Source organism: Ictidomys tridecemlineatus, chromosome 2 (genome assembly GCF_052094955.1).
Source record: "Ictidomys tridecemlineatus isolate mIctTri1 chromosome 2, mIctTri1.hap1, whole genome shotgun sequence".
NCBI classification, from domain to species: domain Eukaryota; kingdom Metazoa; phylum Chordata; class Mammalia; order Rodentia; family Sciuridae; genus Ictidomys; species Ictidomys tridecemlineatus.
In genome coordinates, this window is record NC_135478.1 from 215,125,032 (window position 1) to 215,137,117 (window position 12,086).

The following is a 12,086-nucleotide window of genomic DNA, read 5'->3' on the forward strand; positions in this document are numbered from 1 at the left end:
AAAATCCTAAAATTTGTAGGAAACCTTAAAAAAAAAACACAGATAGTCAAAGACATCATGAACAAAAAGAATGAAACAGGAAGCATCACTCTATAAGGCTTTAGTAATCAAAACAGGTTGGCACTGGCATAAAATCAGGCAGACCAAAGGGATGAATAGAGAACCTAGAAGTAAATGCACACCTCTATGACCAAATAACGTTAAAAGAAAACCCAAAGTGTTCTAAGAATACACTTTAGTGAAAGTATGATCTTTTCTTTAAAGGGTGCTGAGAGAATCCAACTAGACCCCCACTTCTTACCCATTTCAAATATAAAGTAAAAATGGATTAAAGACCAAAATGTAAGACCTGGAAATAGGAAACTACTACAAGTGTAAAGAAAACACTTCAGGATGTTGGAATGGGCAAGCTTATTTTTTGAACAGGATCCCAAAAGCATTAAAAGAAAAAGTGAAAATGGGGATTCCATTGAACTTAAAAGCTTCTGCACAGCAAAAGAAACAGCACAGTAAAGAGACAGATGATAGAATGGAAGAAAGTGTGTGCGCCAACCATACATCTGACATGAGGGGTTCATATCCAGAACATGTAAGAAATAAGAACACTCAATAGAAAGAAGAGAAATACCTCAATTAAAAAACAGGTATTAAACCTAATTAAACATTTCTAAAAAGAAGACACACTAATGATCATGAAAAAATTTTCAACATCATTAATTACCAGGGAAATGTAAACCAAAGCTACAATAAAATGGCATTTCACCCCAGTAAAAATGGCCATTATTAAAAAAAGATAACAAATGTTAGCAAGGATGTGGATAAAACCCTAGGACACTGTGGTCAACAGGAATAGCCACTGTTATGATTTAGATACGAGGTGTTCCCCAAAAGCTCATGTGTGACAAAACAGAAGATCCAAGAGGTGATATCATTAGATTAGTAGAGTTGTAATTTAATCCACAGATTAATCCACTAGTATGGATTAACCGGATGGTAACTGTAGGAAGACAAGGTATGTTTGGAGATGATAGGACACTGGGGATGTACATTTGGAATTCACATTGTATCTCTGGTGAGTGGAGCTCTCTCTCTGTCTCTTGGTGCCATATCCTAAATTGCTTTCCCCCACCACACCCACCCTTCCACCATGATGATCTTCCTCACCTTGGACCCAGAGGAATGGAGTTAGCTGACTATGAACTGAGACCTCTGAAACCATGGGCACCCAATAAACTTTTCCTGCTCTAAAATTGTTCGTACAGGTCTTTTGGTCTCAACGACAGAAAAGCTGAATAAAACAAACGCTGTGGAAAACAACATGGAAGCTCCCCAACAAATTAAAACTACCCTGTGACTCAGCAATTCTACTTGTGAGGAATATAATCAGTATGGACCTCAGTAGGAAAATTTACTGCAAAACTATTCAAAATAGCAAAGGGACGGAAACAAGCTAAGTCCATCAACTGATGAATGGATGAAGAAAATACTGTAAGTGTATACCATGTAACACTCTCCAGAAGACATACTAATGAAAGTCATTTGCAGCACTTAAGTAGGTGATGTTTTCTAGAGCTGGAGATTATTATATTATGTGAAAGATATCAGGCATGGAAAGATGAGGACCACATTATCTCACTTGTATGTGGAATCAAAACCAGGTTATCTCATAATGTGAGAGTAGAACTCTGGTAGTAAGAGGGGAAGGAAGGGATGGGAAGGGATGGATGGAGAAAGAGGGATCACTGGGAACTAAGTCACAGTTAGGAGCAAGACATTCTGGCATGCTACTGCACAGCAGAGTGAATGTAGATAGCCATGAGGTAATGTATGTTTCAAAACTTTAGAAGGGACTTAATATTTTCACCATAAAAAGAATGATAACTGTTTGAAGGGATATGTATGTATAACCTGATTTAAACATTATACAATGAATACATGTATCTAAACACCACCTGACTAATATGTGCAATTTTGAATTTTGATGTTAGTTTTAAAAAAATAACTATTAACTACAATAAGTGTGAATAAATATTTGTATTTTTAAATGAATTTAACTGTCTCCATTCTTCATTTCACTGATATGCCTGTATCCTCACCTAGAGAGACAGGTATAGTGTATGTGATGAGTGAAGAGACTTTAGAAAGGTCGAGTAGGCAGCCATGAGGACAATAGCAAAGTCTCTTCTAAGCCTTGGGGCTACAATTCACAGGAGAGACACGTTCACTTTATGGGGTTGGGAAGACCAGAAATGAAGACAGAAAACAGTCACGTGGAAAACAAGAGGAAAGAAGGGAGAGAACCAGATTCTCTTTCAAGGACCTACCGTTCCATCCCCACCGCAGGCCAGAATTCTCAGATTAGGTACCTTCCTGTAGAGCTCAAGCCTGAAGAGTAAACAGAAGAAAAAGTAAACAAAAGAACAAGTACTGTGGGTAGCAAAGAGAAAACACAGGTCATGATCAGGGAGGTGGCATCCCCTGGGAAAAATGTGCCATCCTGAGGATGACGATACCCTCAAAACAGGTCCTAGCAACCACAGGAGAACTCGTCCAGCAACTGGACCACAGGTTGAAGCCAACAGAATTTTAAATGGCCAATACTGAATGGGATTTGGGGGTGTCCCTAGGTTCTTATTTCTCATGCTTCCCTTTATTATATCAACTCGTATTTATTTTTTTCTCTTTAGTTCTTGACTTTTTCTCTTTTTCTTTTCCTATCATTCACTCTTCTCCTTTCTTAAAGAAAACCATCATTAATTGATAAACAATACCCCTTATATGTCTTCTTCTTACTATATTAGCTTATTATATTAGCTTTTCCTGGAATTACTTAGTTTTAAATCTGTATTCCCACTCTTAATTCTAGAACATTTTTTTTAGAAAAATGGAGATTTTCTCCACTATTGTTATAACCATACCTGCAAGTCTGTCACTCAATGGACTCACTCACAGCCCTACTTACACTCACAGCCCAAGAGGGGAAGATTTATTGGTTTTCCTGTACTGATGACTTTGCCTGCTGAGGACAGATTGTGTTCTCCTACCAGATGGCTCTCAAGAAGATGTAGAGATACTGCCCGTGGTGATCATCAGCTACTTAAGTGAAGCTGTTACTGGGTCTGCTCTAGAAAACATCACCTGTTGAAGTAAAAGGATGTTCTCTTTTTCTGAAAAAATTTCCTGTCCTTTCTTCCTTTCTATGGTGACCTATAAAGTATCTACCTGAGGTCTCACTAAAGTGATAAAATTTTATTAAATGTCAACAGATAAAAAGACACAAGCCAGCGTAGCAAATTTGTCTTAGCACCATCAAATACAGGAAAAAATACAAAAGGCTTAGAGCAAACTCTAGTGGCAAAGAAAGGCAAAGATTTGGGGAATGACAAATTTAAGTTTCATAATTCATGTTCTCCTGCATGTTTAAAATATATAATCTATCCGTTCATGCAGGAATAGTATTTCTGTAGAAATCATCTGAGTTGACATCTCTTTGCTTCTGATATTGCTACTTATTTAAAAAACTTGTATCCTTTATGTTTTAATGTTTAATCAGATAAGATCAGAACTCCCTTAGTAGGTGCCTTTAAAACAGGAAGTACAAAATAGCAAAAGTGATCCTGCTCTTTTCCACCATGGACATTCAATCACCTTCATGTAGACCTAATTTTCAACATTCTAGCAAAAACAGAGAATGAGATTTTTGAGAAACTCAAAAAATGGATTGAGTAGGAATTTAAATGTTTTTCCCATGTTGGCGTAGAGCCCACAGTTAAAATCATCAATCAATCAATCTCTCAAACACACACATATTCACACTCGCAAGCCCTCTAAATCAAATATTCACAAATAAATATGGCTCTGCTCCCCAGAGGTCAACCCACATTGCCAGTAGTGTGCATCTCCAAAGTTGTACATGCATAAACAGAAAAATAAGGGGTCCTTTCTCAGTTCACAACTTGCTGTGAATAATCTACAGTAGCACACAACACACATGAGCAGCAAATACATTGGAAGTGCTCGATGAGTCAGCAATTGAGAAATATGTTTATTTATTTATTTATTAGTTCTAATCAGTTATACCTGACAGTAGAAAGCTCTTCAATTCATTGACACAAATGGAGCAGAATTTTTAACTTCTCTGGTTGTGCATGAAGTAGAGTCACACCATTTGGGCAACCATACATGTACTTAGGGTAATACTGTTCATCCCATTCCACAGTCTTTCCTACTCCTTTCCCCCCTTCCTCATCTCCCCTTTTGCCCATCCAAAGTTCCTCCACTCAGCCCATACCCTCCCTATATGAATTAGTATCCACTTATCAGAGAAAACATTCGTCCTCTGGTTTTTTGAGATTGGCTTATTTTGCTTTGCATGATATTCTCCAACTCCATCCATTTTATGTTTTGAAAGAAAGTAACACACTCAAGAAAGAATAAAAGAGGCCACCAGATAACATTTTAAAGGTAAGAAAGTACAGGTGAGAGAGTAGAGATGATCAAAAAATGTTTCACAAAGTAATCAGGTAATGGAGCTTGACCCTCAAATCAGAAAGGTCTATCTTGCCTACAATACATTTGGATCCTGGAGGATATTCCAGACTTACGCATCTTTTGGCCCTTCCTGCGAAAGGTCAAAAACTTGCCGTGGATTCAGATACCACATGAACATCTGTAGGACTTTGGTTCCCTGTAGAGATAGAGAGAAAAAAAATGAAAATAATAAAAATTTCCCAATATTAAAAAATTAAAATGCAGAAATTTTCTAAAATAATATTTACTTATAAAAATTGTAGAAAAGTTGTTAAAATAATGAGCTTTGTTTACAGATAAACAAATGTTGAACAGCGAAGTGAGGTGCTAGTCTAATGTGCAATTCTGGACAAGTTTCTTAATTTCATTAACTTCAGTCTCCCTTCTCTTTCACATAGAGATAAGATGCCTAGTTCACAAACTGGTTGCCAGTGTTAAATGCAATGGTCCAGGAGCACATCATAGTGCCTGGTGTGTGATAGGCACTTAATGAATGGTATTCATAACTTTATTAACATTGCCTAATGTATGAAAATGCATACAGGAAAGCTAACAATCAGCATCTGCAATGTAACCTTAATTTTTACTTTTTGCACAGATTATTATTGTCTGCATAATATAAAAATTGGGTAGTATTGGCAAAGCATAATTTCATTTTTTTTCTAACAGTTACTGGGAATATATACAAGTCATATATATATACAAGTCTTACATAAAACTGTACCAAGTTAGTAAGACTATAGTTTACTTTGAGACTTTTCCAATCTCCATGTCTATGTCAATTTAAACCAAACCTTTTTCTGTCACATGAAAGTTTTTGGAGTGTGTTAAATAACTATGACATGTATCAAGATGATCAGGGGGTTGGGTTGTGGTTCAGTGGTAGAGCTTTCACCTAGCATGTGCGAGGCGCAGGGTTCGATCCTCAGCACCACATAAAAATAAAATAAAGGTATTGTGTCTGACTACAACTTAAAAAAATATATATTTAAAAACAAGATGATCAGGAAGAAAGGCAAAAGGCAGTTAGGAAATAATCTCTTACAGGGAACTGTGCAAAAAGAAATAAATAATCTTTTCATTACTCAATACCAAAAGAGCTTTACAATTAAGTGGGATGCCTCACTTTATGAACCTCAGAGCAAATAATATTTGATCAGTTAAGCAGAGTTGGTCGGTTGTAATTCTGTTCTGTTAGTGAATATCATGCTTGCTCTTTCCTAAAATATTCCTGAATTTGTATCATATCTACTGTATTTAAGAGTCATCCTCCTGTGGTAGAAAAAGCATGACATTTGAGTCAGAACTAACTTGGATGTTCTAACTGCGTGATCATGAACACTTACAATCTTGCAGAAATGCAGTGTATAAACCAGAAGGGACGTCTACCTTCCGGGGTGATTATGTGAATTAAGTGAAACGGGAGTAGTTATGAATCTAGCATGGTATGTGGCACAAAATAGACCTTGATAAATGCGAGTGCCTTTCTTTTTTGCTCTTTGTTAATCTATTCATTAAATTGCACTTGATGGTGTGAGGGTTAAAGCGTAGTTTGTAATTATCACATTGTTATGCCAGTTGCTACAGAGGCCAATGCAGGTCTTTTGTTCCAAGTATCAGCCAAACCTGCAATTTAAAAGTTCTGCTTTATCATGTGCCTGCTATAATTTTAGGAATAACATTCTACTCATAATTATTACCAGCAGTCCTCCAGTTTCACCACAGGACATATTTTGCTCCCTGTCAAATACAAACAGATTTAGAGACATAATGCTAACAAAATTGGATCATTTTCTTTCTCCCCATGCTGGGCCTTGCTCCCAAGTGTGTTTGGGATTATTTCAATGATCTTTTATGTTTAATAAGTAACATAAGAGTCATTTTAATGACCAACCAATTTATAGAACATTCTAACCAACTTGCTAGAAAATTAATTTTTCAGTTTTGGATTCCCTGAGCAGTGTGAATTGTTGTTGTTAATTACTCCTTCCTACCTTTGCTGTGCTAGAGTGCACATCTCAATCTCAGCTTCGCCTACTATGCATATGATACAAGGTTGTTAACACCTTTCAGAAACGTAAAAATAAAAACATTGAGAGATTATTTTTCCTTAACCTAAAATTTCTCTAAAAGATGTGAACAGCAAGCACTGTTTTGGTTTTGCTAATTTTCAATTTGTGTTAGTGGGAACCTAATTATCTCACATTATTCTTTCCAGGGAAGGGTACTAATGAAGGCTGGTGAGTTGCTCACTGCACGTCCTGGGGAGGTGCCATTTGTGAAGCCATCTATTGGGATGATGCTGCTTCCTGGGAATTGAGCGGGAATGACCATGCATGGCTACACTATCAGAGCTGACATTCAGCATGATATAATTACTTTTTTAAGAATAGAAGTTCAGGGGATTAGACAAAGGGGAATGAAGAGAAGAAAGGGAGGATAGAAAAAAGGAAAGACAGTGAAATGTGACATAACTTTCCTATGTGCATATATGAATACACCACAGTGAATCTCACCATTGTGTACATCCAAGAGACTGGGATCCTAATTAGAATTATATATATATATATATATATATATATATATATATATATATATATACCAAGCTTGTATAAATATACCAAAAATAGATTATATTATCATGTATAAATAAAAAGAAAAAAATATTTTTTTAAAAAAAGTAATCTTCTTTCCAAGACATGATATTCATTAGGAAAAATAAATGTTTGAATAAAAGCAATTGAAAAAAAATCAATCCTAGCAGGTGGGGAGAAAAGGTCTAATTCACACATTTAAGTGAGTTCCATTAACTCTGCTGCCACCTCTAGGATAAGCTACTTTAGGGCTTTAATAGAGGTAATTTATTAAATAGAACTGAATGGCCTGACAAATACTAATTCACTGGGGAAAGAGTAATTTGTTTCTTTCTCAATGCAGGATTAAATCTACTCAGTCATTTATACAACTGTCAGTCACTAGCATGTCCCAAGCATTCCTGTAGTTACCACAGGCTCTGTGACAAACAATAGAGTTGCTACTTTTCTGCAAGAGTTTGGTTTTCTCTAAATGAAAAAAAAAAATAATTTACACATGAATTCCAATACACATCACAGATATAATACCCCACTGACCACAGAACTTTTTGAGGTACTATGTGACTGGGTATTCCTGAGGGGTTAAAAAAAAATTACCCTTTCCAGCTCTCAGGAAAATGCATCTTCCCCTCAAATAAGTGGATTGTTATAGAAGGAAATGAACAAGGTTCATTCATTCCCCTGCTTTGTGCCCAGCAGTTTTAGGTGGGCGAATGAACCAGAGACCATCTTGCTCTCAAAAGGAAGTTCTATGCATTGTTCATAGAGGAAAATGTGGCAATAATGACCTGGGGCTACCGAGAAGCAATTAAATACAGGTCAGCTCAAACAGCACACAGATTCATCAAAGCACTTCCAACAATTCTGCCAAATGATCAAGTCTTGGTTCATCTCATATGGACATTATCTAGATCATGCAAAAGACAACTGCCTAGACAGTGTGAGCTAAAAAGTGTGAGCTTCACTTTGTGGAAAACGAAGAGTCACTGAAACGCTTTAATCAGAAATAGACCAACATTTTAATGCAGCACCAGTCTGGCTAAGACACGCAGGTTCTGGGCCTGGCAAAGGAGCCCCATGGCTTGGTTAGTGTCCTACCACCCCCAGGTTCCCACCAATATTACAGTTTAGAAGAGGGGCTTTATACATATTTGTGGTTTGATTGTTTTGATCCCATCTGTTGATGCTGGTTTACCAAGAAGATCTCGAGGCTGTATTTTAACGCATGCCCTCATCTATTCCCTGCTCCTCTGTCCTCTTCCCAGGCAATGCTAACCCTTGGGAGCCTACATTTTTATTTATCTCCAGGTTGAAACATCTCTATCACTACAAAAACCAACTTCCTCATTGAAATTGTTTGTCCAATTATTTAGAAACAGATTGAACACTGAAATTCCTCCTCTGAAGTATTTCCTCTTCATCTGCCTCTTCTCCCCACCTTAGTGCGACTGGCCCCTGACTTGGGAAGGAGGACTCGTCTAAGGGACCCTGTTGGCAGATGGTGGTATGGGCTCAGCAGCAACAGCCTGTCCACCGGCTGAACATCCCTTCCTCAAATGCTCCTGCCTGTCAGGACCTGGAGCCCTGACCCAGGGATGCAAGGTCTACCATCCCTCTGCCCTGGAACTGCACATAGGTCAGGGTAAAGAGCCAGAGTCTCACAACCTCGACTCTCAAAACTCGGTAGCAGAAATCATTCTAATGTCAGAACATCTGCTTAACCCTAAATTTATGATGCAAATCATCTGGAATGAAGTAAAAAAAAAAAAAAAAACATAGGGGTAGGGGAAAAAGACAGAAAGAAAAAGTAAGCCAACACAGGGCACATTGAGAGGGATCAAAAACTCTTCAAGACTCAAATTAGAAAGATGTTAGTGACTCTAGGCCATCAAAGAGAAATCATAGTTTTTGAAATTAAAGTAGAAGTAGAAGTATAAAGTATAAGTACAAAGTTCCCATACAGAAGAGGGGTCCATATTGAGGTAAGCTCTGTCTTCCATCTACTACCTCCTTCCTGCAGGGGAAGTTGTTCAAAGAAAATATTTCCATCTCTGATCTAAGTGCCTGTTTCCTCAGATAATTCAGATCTCAACAATAATTACAGCACTACCAATGTCCAAGCCTTTGCAAAACAATATAGTCTCCACTTTGGAAATGTTGGAAAAACAGACAATTCTTGTAAATCTTTAAATTAAAAAAATATATAAACTAATGCATTTTCTCAAAGAAGGACATAGAAGTAACTCCTGTGTTTGTTTATGCCATGTTGAAAATTTTCCTGACATACATACAATAGAGTATAAGAAAAAAGCTACAGGTATTTTTCTTGCCAGTAGATGGCGCTATCATCTAGTAGTTACTTAACAGATGAAGTTTCAGAGAGGAGATAAAATCTAAATAGTTTATATCCAAAAACCAGATAATGGGATAAGTAAATTATTAGAAGGCAAAAAATAGGATCCAACTGATTTTTTCCTCTATTACTGGTAACACAATAAGCTCTTTCCAATCAGAGTGGCTTTCTGGGCAGCAGGGGTTAGCAGCACCTGGCAGCTGGTTAGAAATGAGAGTCTACCCAGGAGATTCAGAGCCATCCCTGACTTACTGAGGCAGCATCTGAAACTGTAGCAGGATCTCCAAGCAAATTGAATATTAAGTGTAATCATGCTGCTCTGTTCAAAAGCCAAAAGATTTCACAAACCTAAAATTCTTTAAAAACAGCCAAAACCTGGTTGCCTTTGCACAAATCCAAAATCCTCATCCAAGTTTTCCATAGGTTCATTCTAATCTTTATCTAATCCCATTTCCAATAACTTAATATGCACACTCCACTCACCACATTGTCCTTGAAGTGAATAATTTCCATCATGACATCTGATCTTCTATTCATATTGTTTATTATACAATTATTAGTCTGCCACGTACTGTGTGCTAGAAATAAAAGATTTCCTATCACCCTGAAGTCATATCTTGCCTTCAAAATTTCACAGCACTTTCAGTCAGAGCCATTCAATTCAGAATAAACAGTGAAAGTTATTTGAATCATTTTGTTTTTCTATTTTGTGTCATTAAAAAACACAAATCCTTAAAAAAAATCACTTAACCCTATCTTCTTTCTTTCAATTTTTGTTTTGTTTTGTTTTCTGTTTAATGAAACAGGGAATGACACTAGTCTCTGAAGACCCTGTCATCAAAATTTACACAAAGACTAGAATAGGAACAAGCTCTTTCTTAACTTGTCAGATCTGTGAAGACAGGCACAACTCACAAGCTTCTATGGGCCTAGGAGAAAAGTTTGATTATAATGATTTAGTAAATGAGTTTTTATGTGACCTTTCATGATAAAATGGATTTTATGTGAATTGTTATGATAAAATAATTTGATACTAATTAGCATGTGGCACTCAGGTGGCCAAAATCATAAAGCCAATTACATCCACTTTGCTGTATTCCGTGGTCCTCAACCATATTCCAAACCTTGGTAGGCTACAGAGAGGTGAGCTCAAGAGCAGTCATGGTTCAGGGCAAACTGAACCTCAAAGGGTAAGAAACCTACTCTTAGTTCCTCCTCTATGGACACTTGAATTCACCATCATTTTAATATTAAGATCATCACTCAGCAACTCAAAATCAAAGGATGCTGAAAATGAATGTTTCCTTGTTTATAGTACATTTATTTCCCCTGTTCTCTACGATGCCAAAACATATTCTTAGCAGAGCAAGTTATCAAGAATCTTGAGAAAAGAAGAAAAGAGGAAGAGGGATGTTACCTTTAAATCATAAACTCTCCTAAGAGAAGCCTTAACATAGTTAACGTGTCTTTAGTAGCAATGACGTCCTTTGGACTACGGGGTCAATCCAAACTATAGGACTCCCTTCCTTACATGAAGAGGCAAAAGAGCTTCCAACCTCCAGTTGTTCACTGTGAAACCTCAAAGAATCTTGTCTCCAAATGTAAACTGTTCACATGAAAACACCAGAAATCAAAGTCTATAGAGGCGTAGTGACAAGAAGCCCCAGAGAGTGGGAAGAGAATCGGATGAACAAAGACCCAGATTTTAGAACAAATTCTATCCTTTAAAGAGCATTGTCACTTTAGGTGTGTCCCTAAATATTTGTAAAGCTGTTTCTATATTTTCAAGGTAATCATTACCTACTAAAAGGGTTTGGGCAAGGACAGGATGAAATCCTTGGAAGCTGATATATTCTACAGCTTTGGTGGTGTCTGTTAATAATTGCTCTGACCCATGAGTCATCCATCTCCCTTATCTTGAGGAGAAGGGCAAAAGTAGTTGGGTCTAAATTACAATGGGAAGAACTAAAGACGGCTTGATACAGGGATTCCCAAGGAATCCCTTGGGAACTGTGAATCCCTGAAACAGTAACCAAGAGAAATTTGGGAAGGATCTTTCCTGAAAATATAAAAAGAAAATGTCAGTAGTTTGGAGGACCTCTGCCTCGGTCCAGTTGGAAGTAGAGGGATAAATCACAGAACCTCCAGGCTTTGTCTAGCCCAATGAAGCCAACAATAACCTTGTCCTGTGAAACTAGCTGTCTGCCAATGCTTGGGGTCCTGGTGGTGCTATTTTAATTAATACTGGGAGTTATGTTTTCAAGAAATCATCTCAAGCTCTAAGTCAAACTCATGACAAATGACTCACCTGGTTTCCTCCACTCTTGGGGTTCACAAACACAAGCAAGGGTTTCATGAGAGGAGAAGAGATAGGTTTTATCACAAAAGGACGACCTTTGTTTTCCTGCTGGAAGAAGCAAGCAACACAGTTAGTACAGAAATCTACGCCTTGAAAGCAACCGCAAAGCAAAGAAAGTGGAAGCCCAACGTGGTGGGCACTCCCACCTACCCCTCCACCCACCAAAAAATCCTTTATCTTCTTTTGCAAGGATGACTCTTCACAGGACCCTCTATACATAAGGTGGAAGTCTCTTAAACTATAATTTGCT

At 37.4% G+C, this 12,086-nt stretch overlaps 1 protein-coding gene across 12 annotated transcripts in view; it reads right to left on the bottom strand.

Moving 5' to 3' along the window:
- The window catches only part of Dgki (diacylglycerol kinase iota), a 425,847-nt gene that overhangs the window by 199,913 nt on the left and 213,848 nt on the right, over positions 1-12,086 (bottom strand). For 8 of the 12 annotated variants that reach the window (XM_078040589.1, XM_078040593.1, XM_078040590.1 and 5 more), the window contains 3 exons: positions 11,786-11,884; positions 4,605-4,687; positions 2,325-2,385 (listed from right to left, as the gene is read on the bottom strand). In XM_078040589.1, coding sequence (XP_077896715.1) covers positions 2,325-2,385; positions 4,605-4,687; positions 11,786-11,884 — 243 coding nt within the window. The remainder of the gene's footprint in view (positions 1-2,324; positions 2,386-4,604; positions 4,688-11,785; positions 11,885-12,086) is intronic. The other 4 variants (XM_078040592.1, XM_078040591.1, XM_078040588.1 and 1 more) reach the window with 1 other exon arrangement.